Source organism: Vipera ursinii (genome assembly GCF_947247035.1).
Source record: "Vipera ursinii genome assembly, chromosome: 7".
NCBI lineage: Eukaryota > Metazoa > Chordata > Lepidosauria > Squamata > Viperidae > Vipera > Vipera ursinii.
In genome coordinates this window covers 51,650,010-51,669,635 of record NC_139521.1, presented here as the reverse complement: position 1 = coordinate 51,669,635, position 19,626 = coordinate 51,650,010, and the positions used below count along the sequence as shown (strand labels likewise).

Sequence of the window (19,626 nt, the reverse complement as noted above, 5' to 3'; positions counted from 1 at the left end):
TGCACCGGGCGACTGGGAGCCGCAGGAGACGGCTCAAAGAGCCGCATGTGGCTCCGGAGCTGCGGGTTGCCGACCCGTGGTCTAGCCAGTTATGTTTTTCTCTATGTTTTCTATTTATTCATGACACTCAAAGACATTAATCCCCACCGAGATTTTATAAATTTTTCCTAAAAGATAAAACAGTTTTTTAAAATAATAATCTAAAAGTGTGTATTCAGTAGCAGGATGTGTTAAAATAGCAGTGAATTTTAGAGTGCAAAGACTAATGCATATGAGGGTAAACAAAGTCTTCTTCAAAATTTGGATAAAATGCATTGATTTTCAGTTCAAAATTATTTTAAGTGAAATAAACTAAACTGAAACAATCAAAATTACACAGAGAGAATAACAATACATTTGAAAATAATGTATAAATATTATATTAAATGCTATTAAGTTTTTTGTCTATAAAACTATATTTTAGCATTTTTAATATTAGTGTTAAAGGCATGCTTTATATTTTAATATTTCTGCTTGATATATTTACATCAGGATTTGTTACCACCTTGGCAGAGAATATATATTTGTAAAAATATACAGATTTCAGAAGTAAACAGTAATAAAATTGACATATATTTAAGAAAAATTATGCTTACATTGTATAGTATATTGCACCCAAATTTAATAGTTGTACTATTTAGCTTGTGAATTCAAATATTTTTGTTTCTGAAATCTGTCTTAAATATTGGTAGTAAAAGGAGGCAAAGACAGAGAGGGAAGAAAAGCAGAAGTGATTTTTAGGCATTATAAGCCATGATTAGTTAAATAATAAATCTACAAATTTCAAAATAAGTCATCCTTGTTGTATAATAAAGGTTTGCAAGCCTGGCTTCAATGCATGGATATGGTGAGATAATCAGTCATATTATTTGTATAAAAATGTAAAATAAAAACAAAAGCTATTATACTGATTATAAAATAATTATAGAGGTTTTGTGAGGAAATGTATCCCAATAATTTTTCATTAAAAATTATCTGGGATACATTTCCTCACAAAAACTCTGTAATTATTATTTTTAATTGATTTAATACCACATAAATATATTTGGTTTTGAATATAATATGCAGCTAGTTGAGAACTATGCTGCTATAAACTACAAGTTAATGCCAATGTTCTCTGTTCATAATCATAATACTTCAATAACTTCTGATATAAAACCATAGTAAATAACTGAGCAGAACATTAAAAGGGGTAAAGGAAATGATGAAGGTAGAAATGATATCAAAAGAAAATCATTTGAAAGAATGGAGAAAGAAATTTAGTGTTTTGTACTTTGAATTAAAAATTTCATCTATGAATGTGTTTTTAGAATTTCATTTTTTATTTGCCATATGCATTGTTTATTTGTTTTGATCATTTAACTATCTTTGTGCAATTAGATTTCCAATTTCCACTTTCTTTCAAGAATAGCTGCATATATTTGGTACTACTTGCAACAAATACATATTCCTTATATACTTACATGAGGATGAAATTTGTTTGTATAATAGTCAGCACATGACAGTGGAATCTGCATCTTGCTGAAAACAAAGCTCTATCTCTTGGAGTTAACAGGAAATTTGTTTTAGGTAGTCAGTCACAATTATTGGCTCTGTTTATTCCAGTAGCTAAATATTATAAAATGTTTTATTTTATAAATTTACAATTTCTTTGTCCTAAATATTTTGCATTTATAGGTTGCTAAGTCAAACAATGAAGGATCATTTAGTGAGGGTAGCAAATGAAGCAGAATTTATCTTGAGTAGGCAGAGAGCGGAAGATGTTCACAGGCATGCTGAATTTGAGGTAAGCCATTTTCTTGGAAAATGCACTAATAATTGATTTAGATGTAGTTCTAATCTGAGACATGGACATTTCATGTCAGAGTAAAAGTGAAGGGAATTTGGATATAGAGAATTTTTCATTTTTAATGTTTGCTTTGTAAACAGCACTGGCTAATTATGTATGTCTATTTTCTTTTCTTTTTTTGTCTCTCATTTTATATTAGGTAGCTAGGAAGTATTAAATTCTTAATGTTTAAATGTTGCTGTTCATGCTGAGAATCAATATTGTATCTTGAACAATGATATTTATTTTTCTCTGAAATTATTACAGGTGATAATTTTTTTTAAAAAAAACCTATTTTATATAGAAATATAATTCAGTGAATGCAATGTTATTATAGTTTTCTGTTCATTTAGTACTAGATGGTCTTCCCTGAAGTCCTGTCCTAGTCTTGTCAGTGTTCTTTTAAGGCCAATAGGTATTCATGAAAATATGCTAAATTATCTATATAAACAGATTTGCATTGGTTTTCTAAAGATTGTTTTCATCTCACCTTTATTATTTTTATAAATAATTCAAGATATACTCTTTTGTCCTCCTATTTACCCCCAATAACAACCTTGTAAGGTGAGTTGGCCTAAAAGAGAGTCAGCGGCCCAAAATCACCAGCTTTTATGTCTAAGGTAATCTAAAACTGCCTTAGGTTTTGTGTTATGAAGATGGCTACAGTCATGTAGCGTTTTTATCTTCTGCGAATGTCAGTGGGGTTTTTCAAGGCCTAGAGATGTTTTTGGAAACAGAGGTGTTATTTGAGACTGATACTTTGGTTTAAAATATAAAGGAATTTTAATTAAATGTATAATTAATTTAGTTGGTTAATCCAGAAATTAGTTTATAATAGGTGTAATACTGATAAATGTTTCTACTTTATTACAAACATGATCCATGGTTTCTTTATTAATTTTAAAATTCGTACTAGGATGGAGGCAGTGGCAAGCCTTTCTGAAAACTGCAGGGATTAGTCCACAAACTTGTCCTCTATTTCATTACATAAAAATATAAAGTGAACTTTTGCATTCTACAACTAAGTTGCATACATGATTGCAATTTACTTAGTTTTGTTTCAGGTAAAGTTAATTAAATTTACATATATTATTTCTGAAACATTTTAATATCTCTTTGTATATCATGTTTGCACAAACATAGATATTTTTCAGAACACAATTTTTAGGACATTGTATTCTGATAGTAGTCTTATGGTGTGCAGTTATACATTTTGTTCCTCGAAATGCATTTCTTGATTGATTGTTTGCCTACTGCCTTATTTAGTGACTGTTTGCCATTTTGAAAATAATGAAAAAATAACTTTGCAATCAATCCACGCATTTACGAACTTTACAAGTCTGTAAAGTGGAGGAAAGCTGAAGTAAAATCTTAAAATTGAGGTGGTTCTCTAAGCAACCACTTTACTTAATTGCCAGATTGCTGGTACCAGTCATGATTGCAAAACAAGCACTACCTGTATTGCAAATGGATCTGGCAAACTATAACCTTACCAGTATGATTCTTTAATCTTCTTGTATCTCATGCTTTCAAGGATACTGCTCTGCTTGTATGACTTAAATATTTTTAACCTCCAAACAATCTTTCAACCATGTATATAACTTTACGCCGGACCTGTGGAACAACATGGTTCATAGATAAAGAAAATGGAGATAATTTTATATAGTATCTAAATCTTATATTTTGCCACAGCCTACATTTGTATTTCAATGTATATTGCAAAATTGGTGTACAAAATCATTTGAGTATATGTTACAACAAAAAATAAACTGAAATTTTAAAAATATTTGTTTAAATATAAGTGATATGTTAATAGCAAAAACCAGCTTCACTAATATCTATTATGAAATTAAAACATAAAAATTAACATGATATCAACATGGAACAAAAATTAAATATAAATGAAAAACAAAGGTTATTTATTTATTAGATTTTTATCCCACCTTTATTGTTTTAATACATACCGTAGTTTCCGGCGTATAAGACTACTTTTTAACCCATGAAAATCTTCTCAAAAGTCAGCGGTTGTCTTATACACCGGGTGCTGAAAATTTAGGGACAGGGCTGGCTGGAAAACCTGGAGCGGATCTCCCATTTAGTCTGCGCAGGGAAAGCGGGACCAATTGGAGAAGAAGCTGCAGTCTGTGATTTTTTACAGGCTGGGGTCTGGGCGTCTTTTCTTCTAAAGTTGAAGAGCAGCTGTAGTATATCCCAACTTGAAAGGCAGGTGGGGAAGGCAGCAGCCAGAGCAGCGGCTTAGCTCTAAGGACACATTTGACTTAGGAACTGGGCGGGCTGGCTGGAAAACCTGGAGCAGATCTCCCATTTGGTCTTTTTTTAAAAAAATCCCATTTATATCCTGCCCTTCTCCGAAGACTCAAAGTGGCTTACAATTTAAAGCACAAATCAATGTGCTTAGCAATAGCCTTCATTCTGTGTATATGCCTGTTTATTAGCGCTTTCACCTCCCCCCAAGCAGCATTATTACAAAGTCAGCTTATTGCCCCCAACAATCTGGGTCCTCATTTTACCTACCTTGGAAGGATGGAAAGCTGAGTCAACCTTGAGCCTGGTGGGATGCGAACCTGCACTAATTGCAGGCAGCTTGTGTTACTTAAGGCTCTGCGCAGTGAAAGCTTTAGAGTGAATTAGGAAAAGTGAAAAAGTTAATTAGGAAAATAGGGAATAGTTGCTGGAATCAGGGGCTGCCACAAAGAAGAGGGAGTCAAGCTATTCTCCAAAGCACCTGAAAGCAGGACAAGGAGTAATGGATGGAAATTAATCAAGGAGAGAAGCAACCTAGAACTAAGGAGAAACTTCCTGACAGTTAGAACAATTAAGCAGTGGAACAACCTGCCTCCAGAAGTGGTGAATGTTCCAACACTGGAAGTTTTTAAGAAGAGACTGGACAGCCATTTGTCTGAAATGGTATAGGGTTTCCTGCCTTAGCAGGGGGTTGGACTAGATGACCTCCAAGGTCCCCTCCAACTTCTTCTTCTTCTTCTTCTTCTTCTTCTTCTTCTTCTTCTTATTATTATTATTATTATTATTATTATTATTATTATTATTATTATTATTAATATTAATATTATTATTATTGTTTAATCCACTTGCACTGTTTTATGTTTACATGTTTGATGACAAACAGCCTTATGTTTACAAGTGACAGTTTTCCTACTAAGCACCTGCATGTCATAAGCATTTGAATTAAAATTACCATATTAAAATCAAATCTGATGTTTTTTAATTTTTATTTGGTGTGCGTTGGAAGAGGGGTAGTCTTATACGGCGAGTATAGCCCAAACCCTATAGTTTAACAGGAAATGTAGGGGGTCGTCTTATACGCCCAGTCATCTTATACGCCGGAAAATACGGTATTTCAAATGTACATAATGCTCCTTCCTCCTATTTTCCCCTTAACACAACCATTTTTAAAGTAATATATTAAAAGTTTGTTTACTTATTTATCTTTTTTTCTGTGGACAGGCTTAATGTTCTAAAATCTGTGCTGGCTTCAAGCTAGGCACTATTTAATAAGCTGTCTGACTTAATCTAGAGTTGGTTATCCATTTCTACAAACATAAATGTTGTCATATATGTACAGTGTCATTTTGACTTGTGAACTAGTAGGGTAAGTTTTATTTGTTAAAGTATCATGCGTTGGTAGACAGTCCTCTGGAAATAAAATATACATCTTTTTTAATTTACTGCCTTATAATCATTCAACTGGGACAAAGATGACAGCTTAGACTCTGCTTTTATATCAGTGTACTATGATTGACAAAACCTCATTGATTAGATAGCTCCTTTCTTCCAGTTGCTAGTGGTATTTTCTTCTTTAACCTTTTCACCTAAGAATAGTTACACAAAACAGAAAATTTTATTTTGTTGCCCCAACAATTTTTGTATGATATTTATTGTTTTTCTTGGTTTGTTTGCATTGCTTATATGTTTGAAATGTTCACAAGATGTTGTCTGGCACTTCTAATGTGAATTTCTCTTGACTCTTTTCTATCTAAGCATGATGGCTCAAGGGGTTTAAATGATATCATCTTGAACTTAAACAGAAATCACAAAAATAAGCAGTTCCGTTTATCAAAATCTGAAGTAAAAGAGAAGGTTTTGTTCATAATCAGGGCTTTTCCTATTTAACTCATACAATATCCATTGATGTCTAAGGATAGTTTCAGGAAGAATGAAATTGTTTAAAAAATATGAATGGCAGAACGGAACTGAATCAGTTGTGAACATATAAATATAAGTTGCAAATCCAAAATATAATTTGCTAATTAAAAAAAACTCCTAATAAGGGAAATATTTTAAAGAACCTATTTCTATGACATGAAGGTAGAATTTATGCCAAGAAACTATGAATAATTAAAGGATTTGCTGTGATAATTTTGCCAAATTTCCTGTGAAGAGTCATTCAAAAGCTATTCTCAAATTATTCAGTCATGCATAATACAAATGAATTATACAATATTTTGCCATTAATATATATTATATTTAAAGGTTACCTGTAAATGATGATGGGGTTAGTCTGGTCTCCGGTGAGCCGAGGTGAGGTGGTGGTGCCATGGCTCTCCCTCTTCTGAAAGTGCCCAGAGTGCTAAAAGGCTATTTGATGATACACTGCCCTTTCCACCAATAAAAATTTACAGATAGATTCAGATGGGCACAGTTTCATGGAGGGCATTTTTGGGTCAAATGCATCCTCTGCACACTTGTAGGCAAGTCAAGAGCCCTCATCATTTAGTCTAGATGAAAGCCAGAAATTTGGGAAACAAGAAATTAAGATAACATAATGAAAAAAATACAAGAATTTTCCCAAAGTGCAGATATAACAGGGTTGACTTCCAAAATCCGGTTGATCAACCTTAAGAAATTGTTTAGCATTCCCTTATTTCATACTGAGGCTTTACTTTCAAGTAGCGTCTTTTGCTGTTCTTTTTTTGTTTATGCCCTGCACAATAAGAATCTGATTAGTCGTATGTTATCTAGGCCAGGGCTTTTCAACCAGTGGTATGGATACCACCTGTGGTACATTGGCACATGGCAGGTGGTACGCGACCATCCTAGAAAAGTGGTAGCGGGGGAGGGGAATGAGCTGAACCGGTGGCAGCACCGCACAAGCCTGAGCGAGAGACGGCTGGAGCTGCAGGGTTGTCAGGGCTCAGAAGCACCAGGATTAGCGCTGATCAGCTGAAATGTTGCAGCATCTCCAGGGACTTGTGATTTACATTCAGATGCTTGGCAACTGATTCATATTTATGAGCGTCACAGTGTCCCAGGGTCATGTGAAGTGACCAAAACCTGCTGCAACCACCAAGCAGATGGAGGGAATAAAAACCAAACACACCCCACCCCACCCCCGCTGCCAATCCTCAACAGAAATGCTCACAACAATGAAAACCTCGGACAGGAGGAAGAACACCTCCGGGCGGGCAGGCAGGTGTCTTGTTCGGCTGTGGCTTGGGGGGCACTTTTTCAGTGCCATTGTAACTTTGAACAGTCACTAAGCGAACTGTTGTAAGTTGAAGACTACCTGTACTTCATCACTTTTTTCCTTTTTTTTTTGGTCAAGTTTTTGACACCTTGCTAGGCGACTGGTGGTACTTGGATGTTGCCATATCCTAAAAGTGGTACAATGGGTGAAAAGGTTGAAAAGCCCTGATCTAGGCAAAATAGAGTCTCACACATTTGATAAATACAGTAAATGTTTGTAAAAGAATCTCATTGGAAAACAAATAAAGCTGGATAGGCATTAACCCATTGCATGCCTCATCTCCAAATAGAAATAAAAGAAAAAGAAAGTATGAGGTTTTTTCCCCTCTAAGAATATATTTAATTGGTGCATAGGTATTTGATTAATAATTATATTGCAGAACTATAGCCATGGTTGTGAAGTACAAAACACATATGCTTAAGGCTTTCTCCCCCTTTGGTTGAATATTTTAGCGCTTATAACTGCAAAGTAGTTTACTACTTTACTCTTCTGAATTTTCATTCCTAGGTATTTAATCTCTTTCCAGTCCTGGTGGTCACCCACAGAGTTTCATGATTACTGAGCAAGAATTCCCTAGTGCAATTCCAGTATTCTGCCTGCTTTATTTTGTATTTGCTCTTTGACAAAGATATATATATATCTCATATACATTAGTCGTGTGACTATAATAATATCGTGGGTAAAAGAAATAATTTAGCTTACTAAATCCTTGCTCAATGTAGGTATCAAAATTTATTCATTTACTATCAAATTTCTGCTTGAATATTTTCCATGAAGGCAGCCTACCTACCCCTTTACTAGGTAACTGATTCCACTATCAAACTGTTAGGATATTTTTTATAATATTCAGTCCATTGGTCTTCCTGTAATGTAAACCATTATTCTATGTCCTGTGCTTTGGAAGCAGTAAAGTCACAACCAGTGTAGCATCCATTTAGACATTTGCAGAGTGATTTCTTGCCCTATAAATAGTTCCTTCAATCTCTCCTCATAAGATTTAGTTTCCCTGTTGCTTTTCTCTTAACCCTGTCCATTTGTGTAAGTCCTTTTACTTTAGGTGGGATTAACCAAGTGCAGAATAGTTTTGGAACTGTTTCTTCCCATGTTTTGGAAATGCTGCTTAATTAATGAAGCCTAAATCAAATATATTTACAAAATTATTTACCAACTTTTATTTCTCATAGTATATAGCATGCATTTGAGAAGAAAAGATACATAATTAATACTTGGATGTATTATAGACTTAATTTCTAGATGTCTGTGACCAGAGTATTGGCTTCTGCTGTGAAATAGCTGTTTCGTTTTAGAGATACCTCTAAAGTCAAGTATGAAACTTCTGTGAGCCCTGGTTAATTAAAATCACAAATCACATTCACTTTTAGCAGTGTGGAAAGACTGAACTATATGGGAGCACAGGAAATCCTCTTTCAAATAGATTTTTATGATGCTCAATAGTGATGCCCAATAGAATTTGTTATTAAGGGGCTATGACAAGGATTTCAAATAATTCTGTTAAATTGAAGCAATGGTGAACTTTCAATTAACTGACATGTATTTCCTAATGTCCACTTTTCCAATACATCTGTTTAAGAACCACTGCTACAGAAGTAGTCCCTAGAGTGAACCTTAAGTAGGAAGAGAGGTAATGTGAGATTGATTAAATGATAACATGGTTGCAAAAAGCAATAGCTATATTAGATCAGGCCAGCATCCATCTCAATTCAGCATTTTGTGGCTCACAATAATCTGTCAGATGCTTCTGGTCTGTTTTTAAGCTGAGACCCAGTAGGGTTAGTGGTCAACATGTTGGACTAGTATTGAAGACATCCAATCCTAGCCCACCTTCAACCATAGAAATTTAGTGGGTGATTTGGGACCAGTCACTCACTCTCAGTCCAATCAGTCCAACAGGTGTTGGGAAAAATAGTATGTCCTACCTTAAGATCCATATAAAATACAGGATATAAATCTAACATACAAATAAATAAATATATAAATCTTTCCCTCTTCCCCCATTCTCCATTCAGAGATAACATTACATCTTGACCTTCATAGGCCTTTTCTCCATAAATATATGCAAACCTCTTAAAATCGTTAGTTAATGGCATAGCAACCTTGGGGTAATAGTTCTACTGATTATTAATCACTACATGAAGTAGCATCTTTTATCTGTTCTTCTTCCCTTTCAGTCCTCTTCATGTGATGTCCCTTCCCTTTCTATATTTCATGATGATTCTGTATGCTTCTTCGTATTCCCCTCATGCTTCTAGGTTTTCTTTTTTCATGAGGAAGATAACTCTAAACTTTCATGGTTGGTTGTTGTCTTCTGCACTTTTATTATCTGTTGTAATCAGAATTGCATGAGGGAGAACAGGTGAATGCAGAACTGTATATTGTAAGATTTTTTTCAGTTGGATTTTTTCCCCTGTTCCTGGGTATGCAGCCTCCACATAATCTGCTTTTATCCCATGATAGTTTTTATTAAGAAAAAGCATTTTTAATTTTTTAAGTCTCAGTTTAAAATATAAATAGAAAACAGACAAACCACACCCATATGTATATAAAAAGAATATCAGTAGTGATAGTGGCTTCTTATACAGTATATACAAATTTTAACAGGTTAATATGTCCAGTATTCTTCAGTGAATGAAAAAGAAATCCTGACATCTGAAGAAAAAAATATATATAGACAATTACAAGGTTTTCAGTTATTTTTAAACTAAACATGAAATAACAACTATACTGTTAATAGTTATTTTACTGTTAATAAATTATGTTAAGTGAAACTGAATGAGCATTTGAATTTAGAGAAATCTGCAGAAGGTATTTTCAGTACTCATCAAATTTCTATTCTGAAATCAAATTTCTTTAGTTGTTAACAGCAAAGTAGCTGGTTAAATATTCAGTCACTATTTATAATGCTGAAATTAGCAGTAACATAAATGTCTTTAGATACTTGTATCAGGTCATGAAGAAGTGAATTATTGAAAAGATAAAAATAAATTTGTTTGCTTTCTGTCAGAGTTCATATTCACAGCCAACCTTGATAGAAGACCAGAATGATTTAGACAGGTTTGCTTTAGAGATTCATAACATATGCTTGCTGGATAGAATTGAGTTATCTGTGCTCTGGAGAGTAAGTTATTGTAGCAGGAGCTGACAGAGATGAAGATAACTGAGGGAAATTCAATTACCTTTTAGTGTTTTCCTTCTAATAGGATTCTTAATGTGAAAGAGATCCTTAGATGATGCGCCTTTATTGCTTGGCAAGATCTACTTTGATACGTACCTTCAGAATAAAGTGAACTCTCCTGTCTAGACCTTCATTTGAATGGATCATGTGACTGCTTCTTAAATGATGTGTAAAATCTCAAGGATCAATAAAATATTAGTAATAGTAGACCATGCTCTTCTATTATTAATAATTATTATTTTAATGCTGTTACTCAAGGAAGCCATTGTGATGATATTTCCTGTACTGATCTGTGAGTTTGAAATGTATTCTGTGCAGTTTGTCTAGGTTTGTTGTAAAACAAATACAGCTCTTCCGAACAAAATGTTTTCATAATTAAGTTAATTTTAAAATGCTTTATAATTATTTTCTATAAATTAAAAAATTGAAGCAGGAGGACTTATTTCTACATAGTTACAAAAAAACAAATGAAGCTGGTGGTAAAGGAATGAAGGGTATAGGCACTTTTGCCTTTGACAGGATCTCTGATTTATTTATATGGTAATACCAACTTGAAGTATAATAATTACAGAGTTAGAGTTAGGTCTCTCTTTCTCCCTCTTTCTTTCTATCTATCTCTTTTTTTTTAAAAAAAGACACAGTTTTACTAATGTCCTTTATTTTTAAATTAGCCTAATTCTACAGTATCGTGATATCTATAACAGGTCACCTCTAGTGTTACATTAAACCAAACTACTTTCACATAAGAGAATTACACAGGCATTCTGCATTTTTAATAGGACTGTGTAGAGAAGGAATTCAGGATTATCATGGGTTTATATAAAATACAGGCACAGGCAGTCTTGATTTACAAAACAATTGTTTTACAACTGTTTGGAGTTACAACAGCCTTGGAACTGTGCAGGCTATCTCATCTTTACAAATTTAGCATCCTGTGATCACGTGACCAATATTTGTGATGATATTTTTTGCTGGTTTCCCTCCTTTTTCGCTGAAAGAATAGGTTCACTTAACAACCACCATGACAAATGTGAAAAAACCAGAACTAGTACAGTACTTGACTTACTTACCTGTATTCCTGACTATGACCACAGTTGGAAACAGAATGTAGTTTGTTGAACAAATCAATCATTAAGCGAGACTTCACAAGATTGCTTCACTCAGTTACCACAACCCTATCTCACCCAATTGTAGTCATCTAGTAATCGGCTGGGTAGTTAAGTGGATAGAGCAAAAAAGTTGTCTGGTGAAAGATGTCAATTGTCTGATGAAAGATTTCAAATCCTCAGGCAGACAGCTCTTTGAGAACAAAATGGCTGCCTGCCAGATGTTTTCAGCTCCAAGCAGGGCTGAATGCCTACAGCAAGCAACTCTTTTAGAGTGAATGGGTTGTCTGCCAGAGTGATTCAGTTCTGTAAGATGAACCCTCTTACAAGCAGCCCTTTCATTCACAAAAGAGCTGCCTGCCAGGAGAGATTCAGCTCTATAGGGAACTGAAATCCTCTGGCAGTTTCCAGAGAGAGTCCTCTTAGCCTCCCAGCTTCTCCATTCACTCTTTTTGGAAGCCAGCTGAGAACATTGCAAATGGCAATAACATCATTGTGGGGTGCTTGACAACCAGCTATAAGTATGAATGGGTCACCAATCACCCAGGTCATAATCACTTGACTGGGGAGGGTTTTGTGACATTTTGCGACAGCCAGAAGTACCTTTTGTGGGCGCATCATAATTTCACGCTATTGTTAAAGGAATAATCGCACATCAAGGACTACCTGTATATTGTTGTTTAATGTTATCGATCTTTCAAGATTAAAATATATTAAAATATATTTTGCAATTTTTTAGTATAGAATATAGGAGCATGGTGGCTCTTGTGGTTAGGATGCTGGGTTGGAGGTTAGCAAGCCTGCGTTCAAGACTTGAGTGCTGCCATGGGGAGGGGTGAGCTCTCATCCTTCGCTCCAGCTCCTGCTGGGAGATGAAAGGAGCCCCCAACCTGGCAATGGTGATGCCACCAGCAAATCCTTTTAATCTAGAAGTGCCTCAGTCAGTGCTTTTATTCTAAAACGAAAAAAGGTGCCAGAACTCTCGTCTTGTTAATCTTTTATGTATATAATTTTATTTATATATTTATTTATTTATTTCTTAATTGGCTTATACTCTTTGGTTGCGCTGTGCCCTGTTTGCAACTCTGCTACTTACTGAGAGAAAGTGGGTGAAATCGCTTCCCGGGGGCACAAAAGGAGGAAAGATTGCCGAGAAATGCCTTTACCTGTATATTGGCATTGTGAAGATTCTGGATTTCCTTCTCCGCCTTCCTATCCTAGGAAGATCCAGCAGAGATTGACCAAAAAGTTCATCTCGGGTCTGAATTCCCATGCAGTGAAAAGGAGAGGGCTTGCAACTTCTGGTTGTAGTTATCCACGTTTCTGCACACTGAGATAATTGGCCAGCAGCATTTCCTATTGGCTTTTGAAAGCCAATAGGCTTTCAAAAGCCAATAGAGGGAGTAGCACAGCTTGTTCAAAAGCTTTTTTGTGTGTGCAAAAAAAGGTGCCGGAATGCTGTTCTGAGCGTCCTATGAGAAAAAAAGCCCTGGCCTCAGTGCTTCTGACACAAATGCAAAAAATATAGAATATGTTTTGCTTTATATAAATGAATTTTCACTCTTTAAAGATTCTTTGTTGTATTTCAAGGTATATGTACAAATGGAAACAGAACCTCAGAAAAGAGCAGAGAAAATATATATTTAGTTTCAGTTGCCCTGGACTTACTTAATACTATATGGCAACAGATAGTTAATATGAATATTCTAAATTTAATTATCACAGTCTGGTTTTATAACTAATTTAATTTTTTGTTCCAGATATTCTCTGTATATTTGAAAATAGATGCAACAAATGCACACACACACACACACACACACACAAACACAATTAACTTTTTGAGCTGATTTCTAATGCCATGTTGTTTTGTACAAAGATATTCCTTGATTTCATTAAAATTAAATATATTAAAAGTAGGGATATCACATTAAATATTCTGTTGTACAATTTAGGAGGTGCTTTCCTTTTATGTAACTTTGAACAAAGTACACTTTAAACTGATTTGCAGAACAGTATATTCTTCTCATTTCTAAGAGGGAAGTGAAAAGTCCCCATGTTTTTCATTTCATCTACCTCTTTTGTTGCCTTGTTGACATCACCTCACTGAGACTAATAAAAGGCATCTCTTCATATTTATCTGTTGATAGAAGAGAATCTAGTACCCAGGTCCAACTTCATGTATATGTTAGCTGGGATGGTGGGAGTGGAGAATTCTGGAAATCCAATATGTGAAGGGAGAAGGAAGATAAATTAAAATTGAACTCTTGTGAGCTGAACTGAATTCTAGTTTATACATGGAAGATATTTGAATAATTCTTCATTGTTTTACATTCCATTTCCATTTTCAGATCCACAAATCCACAGCAAACCAATTCTGTTTTAGCAAATATTATATGGGAAGTGTTATGAACATATTCTAATAACATAATCTTCATGTTACACAATAAAAGCAGTTCTTCACTCTAGTACTTCACATTACCTTTCTAAAAAAAAACTTTCTCAGCATTAAATTGCATGTTGACTTATAAACCTAGCCGTCTGTTCATGATACTTCTGTTTTATTTTCAAAATACTCTTTTTCAAACATGTTTTAATATTTATAATGCTTGAGACATTGAGGATATTGCAATGCAATGAAACTACAGCATTTCTTTTTGTAATAAATAGGTTAAAAGACAGCTAATTTATATGCAGATTTTAAATCTCCTGATCTGTAAAAGCTGGATAAATGATGCGGGGGTGGAGGCTGTAGGTTGCAGAGATGAAAAGCCAATACGTTGTATCCAGTCCATTAAAACAAGAAGAAATAGAAAAGATACCTTGATAAGTGTTCTGCCTGTGTTAACCTTGATGGCTATTATCGGGGGAGGGGAATGGGCCTGCTGCTATATCTATTTCATTGGCTTGGGCTTTTTCATGCTGAAAGAAATCAATACTTTGAGTCGTTAGATGACAGAAGCATCACTTCAGAATTGAAGGTGGCTGTCAGACATTGTCATTGGTTGACTTTTGTTTGCTATTGAGGTTTTAAGCTTTCAATTTCTAAGTCTTATTCAGGAGCTTTGGAAGATTTCCCTCGGTGGCATTTTTAGTCCAGACTGTAAACTGAAGGTTAAAAGTCAAGTGCAAAAAAAGAGGTCTTAAAGAACAACACAAGACCTTTTTGTTGTCAAAATATATGATGTTGATGAGAATTTGCATTTTCAGGTGCTTATGTGTTTGATTGGATTTCTCTGTTTTCTTACAGATTCTAGGTAAAATGTATTTTGCAAAATTAGAATCAGTATAAATTTATATATTTGGAAAAGACTATTTAATAGAATATAAAAATAGATAAATAACTGTACATTTTAATATATACAAGGAAGATACAGCCTTTCAATTTATTTATATTAAGTCTCTTTTCTGTAGGATAGAAGAATCTGTGATCTGCACAGAAATAAAGGGACAAAATTTTATTTTTTATCCTATGCAACTTGTTTGTCATATGGATTGCTTCATTGCTTAACACACTTATACTAATAAATCTGCTTTTAATTTGTAAGGACATTTTAAACCAATTATACTGAGTAGATTTCTATAAACTTCTATAATGTATACAGTTAAACCTTGACTTTCAGCCATTCATTTAATGACCATTTGAGGTTACAACAGCACTGAAAAAAAATGACCGTCTTTCACACTTATAACTGTTGCAGCATTTCCATGTGATCAAAATTCGGGCACTTGGCAACTGACATGTATTTGTGATAATTGCATTTTCCGGAGTCACATGATCACCATTTGTAACCTTCCTCACCAGCTTCTGACAAGCAAAGTCAATGGGAGAAGCCAGATTCACTTAATAACTACATGATTCAGTTAACAACTGCAGTTATTTATCTAACAACTTTGGTAAAAAAAAAGGGGGGGCTATAAAATGAGGCATGAATCACTTAACAACTGCCTCAGTTAGCAACAGAAATTTTGGGCTAAATTTAATAGAAAATGTTTTTTTTTCCTCATGTATAGTAATAAGACAAAAGGGAAAGATATTTACTGCAAGTTTAAAATCACTTCATTTATATTACTTTGTAACAAAATAAAGCACAGACTAAAATCATCCAGTCTCAGTTGTACCTATGTCACATGAGGCCTTTCTTGCTAATGGGAAAGGTGCAAAGCAGTTTGACACATTTTTGCCAGTATGCCATAAGTACACCCCAAGCCCAATGTTAACCCAGCTGGGGCCTTCAATCTAAAGAATACCTTGCAAGTGAACATATTATTGCACATACACTATCAGTTAGCATTACTCTGATGCACTCATTATTTTTTCCTATTAAAATAATCCATTGTACAAAATTACATGAACAAAGTACAATGAGAACAAACAAATGTATTTTAGCAGAAATATATGCACTTATAAGAACCACACTGTTCAGGTGGTTCTTGAACTAAATTTTTATCCAGACAACAGAAATTCTTTAAAACAGTAGATGACACTGTATGATAGGACAGATGATACAAACAAAAAAGAAACTACATGATTAAAAAATAATAGCTTAGTTTTTAATAAGAAAGATTTGCACACTCTGGTTATTGCACATGATTTTGGTTATTTTTAAATTTTATTTTGGGAGTCAGGCTTTTTGAGTGCCTTGGAAAATTTATTTTGGATGCTAGATAGGCTGTATATTTTATTACAAAGTATTATTTTAAACATTTTATTGAGCAAACTCTTGATGATCTCATGAGGAAGCTTGTGACTTGAAATGTAAAAGCAATATATGGTAAAAATCATGAATTAGTGGAAAGAAATAAAAGAAGGAAATGGGTATGCTGTGGTTTTGTGTAAAAGAGAAGGAAAAAATATAAATATGAATGGAGGTAATCTGTTTAAATAGATTCAATAATTAAAAGGGCTAAACTGTGACAGGGAGCATATGAATTAGTGTCACCTAGATATTTATAAATATATACAGGATATGAATTTTTGTTGTTGTTAGTTGCAAAGTCGTGTCCGACCCATCGTGAACCCATGGACAGCGTTCCTCCAGGCCTTCCTGTCCTCTACCATATTCTGGAGTCCATTTAGGCTCATGCCTACATTTTTTAATAAAATGTATATGTATCGCCTATCACTATAAAAACATAAAGATAGAAACATGACAATTAACAAGAATTAGATAAAACTAAGAACCAAATGCACAGTGATAAGAAAGGTGGGATTGCTGTTGCTTCTCTATTATTCCACCAACCACTTTCAATGTAACATATCCTCTTTGAGGCCTGAAGCCAACCAGCACAGTCCTCCCAGAAGAGTGGGGGCAGATTATAATTTATTTTTCATTGAATGAAACTAATGACAGAAACAGAAACAAGTTATGGGAGAAATTGCAAATGAGCAGTGACAATTTATTACTGTCATATAATATCAATATTTCTGGAGCTGCACTGGTTGCTGGTTTGGATGCAATTGAAAGGGCTACATATAGCCTATAAGTTATAACCTATAAGGCCTTATACCAGTTGAGTTTGGAATCTTTGGAACTATCTAGTCCAAATAGAATCTTCCTAACCAAGACCTTGAGATGTATTGCGTGCTGAAATCTTTGTGGGATGTAGTGGGAAGGAACTGGGAGGTAAATATTGAACTTTCTTTTAGAATCTCATGGGGCTAGTGCTCCTATGAGTTGTGATAGCAGCAGGTCTGGTGCTGATAAAGGTCTTACAATATCCAGGAGGACACTGTGAAGATGATTTTTGGAAAGGAAGATGAAGGCAGGCTGCTAAAATGACTTAAGACAAATTCAGACAATTCCTAATGCTTGCTGGAGATGGAGTATTGGTTTTAATACAGATAATGAGGACAAAGGGTAGTGGTCCTAGAATTGGGGCAAAATTTGTATTGCTGAAGATTCATTAACTCATGAGTACTCACAATTCCATGAAACATTTGAGGTTGCGATCAAGAGATGATTCCCCAAGAAGGAAAAGCATGATTGATATCACTGACCAACATAGTTGGCACAGAGGAGATATATCAAAAGATAGAAGAAAGATTTATCTGTCTACCAATAGCTGAATCAAGGCCAACTGTCAGTTCATCTGAATGCCAGAGGAAAGAAAATGGCCCATAATTCTGCAATTCCTTTTTTAGCTCTCAATATGAATAGTTCTAGTACTGTATTTTCTGGCGTATAAGACTACTTTTTAACCCATGAAAATCTTCTCAAAAGTCAGGGGTCGTCTTAGGGACAGGGCTGGCTGGAAAACCTGGAGCGGATCTCCCATTTAGTCTGCGCAGGGAAAGCAGGACCAATTGGAGAAGAAGCTGCAGTCTGTGATTTTTTACAGGGTTTATAGGGTTTCCTGCCTTAGCAGGGGGTTGGACTAGATGACCTCCAAGGTCCCCTCCAACTTATTATTATTATTATTGTTGTTGTTGTTGTTGTTTAATCCACTTGCACTGTTTTATGTTTACATGTTTGATGACAAACAGCCTTATGTTTATAAGTGACAGTTTTCCTACTAAGCACCTGCATGTCATAAGCATTTGAATTAAAATTACCATATTAAAATCAAATCTGATGTTTTTTAATTTTTATTTAGTGTGCGTTGGAAGAGGGGTAGTCTTATACGGCGAGTATAGCCCAAACCCTATAATTTAACAGGAAATGTAGGGGGTCGTCTTATACTCCCAGTCGTCTTATACGCCGGAAAATACGGTATTTAGCAACACAAAGTGGTACATACATGCTAAGAACACAAATATGCTAATATACTCATTTTTAGAAGAGCTTTGAGCTGAAAGCTTTGTAGGTAGTCCTCGACATACAACCACAATTGAACCCAAAACTTATGATCGCAAGTGAGACATTTGTTAAGTGAGTTTTGCCCCCATTTTGTGACTTTACTTGATGCAGTTGTTAAGCGAATCATTGCAGTTGTTAATAACCTGGTTGTTAAGTGAATTTGGCTTCCCCTTTGACTTTGCTCGTCAGAAGGTTGCAAAATGTGGTCACACGAGCCCGGTACACTGCAACCATCATATGAACCAGCTGCCAAGCATCCAAATTTTGATCACGTGACCACGGGGATGCTGCAATGGTTGTAAGTGTGAAAAAAAAGATCACAAGCCACGTTTTCCAGTGCCGTTGTAACTTTGAACAGTCACTAAATGAACCGTTGTATGACAAGGACTATCTGTAGAAGAGGGAAAAATTCTTGTTTCCTGTATCTTTACAGTAGCCTTTTGCTTTGGGAACAATAAGAACTGTTCTCTGAAAGATGAGGCGAGTAGAGGTTTGTAATTCACTTGCTGGAGATTAGGCAACTAAAACTACAGATAGTCCCTCAACAATTAAGCCCAAAATTTCTTCTGCTAGGTGCATTTTGCCCCAGTTTATGACCTTTCTCGCCACAGTTGTTAAGTGAATCACTGCAGTTTGAACGGTCACTAAATGAATTGTTGTAAGTTAAGGACTAGCTGTACTTTTTCACTGTATTAAATCAGGGGTCTTAAAACTTGGCCCTTTTATTCCTGGCTGAGGAATTCTGGGAGTTGAAGTCCACAAGTCATAAAAGGGCCAAGTTTGAAGACCCCTGTCTTAAATAAAATAAGGAGAAAATTGGAATATTATGTGGTGTTGCATTTTTCAATTAAGTCCTCAAATATATGCCATGACGGCCCACTTGACCTCTAATGTATTTACTGGTAAGTATGTAAAGAATCTTGTAGGTCATGCATTCTGTGTACTTTTCTGTGCACATGTGCTCAATATAGAGACAAAAACCTGTCTTGTAAAATCACTGCCTTAATTAAAGTCAATCAAAACAACATGAACTGTGCTAGTTTAAAAGTTGTTAGTTATTTCAACTTAAATTTTGTTTATTTTCCCAGTTGCTGTTATTCAACATTCTAGATATAAAAGTGTTATTTTAAATATATAAATATGGTATCAAACCTCTC

The 19,626-nt window shown here is 34.7% G+C and overlaps 1 protein-coding gene across 2 annotated transcripts in view; it reads left to right on the top strand.

Moving 5' to 3' along the window:
- Nucleotides 1–19,626, top strand: part of LRBA (LPS responsive beige-like anchor protein) — a 370,314-nt gene that overhangs the window by 124,084 nt on the left and 226,604 nt on the right. For both annotated transcript variants that reach the window (XM_083367801.1, XM_083367800.1), the window contains exon 36: nucleotides 1,717–1,825. In XM_083367801.1, the coding sequence (XP_083223927.1) occupies nucleotides 1,717–1,825 (109 nt within the window). The remainder of the gene's footprint in view (nucleotides 1–1,716; nucleotides 1,826–19,626) is intronic.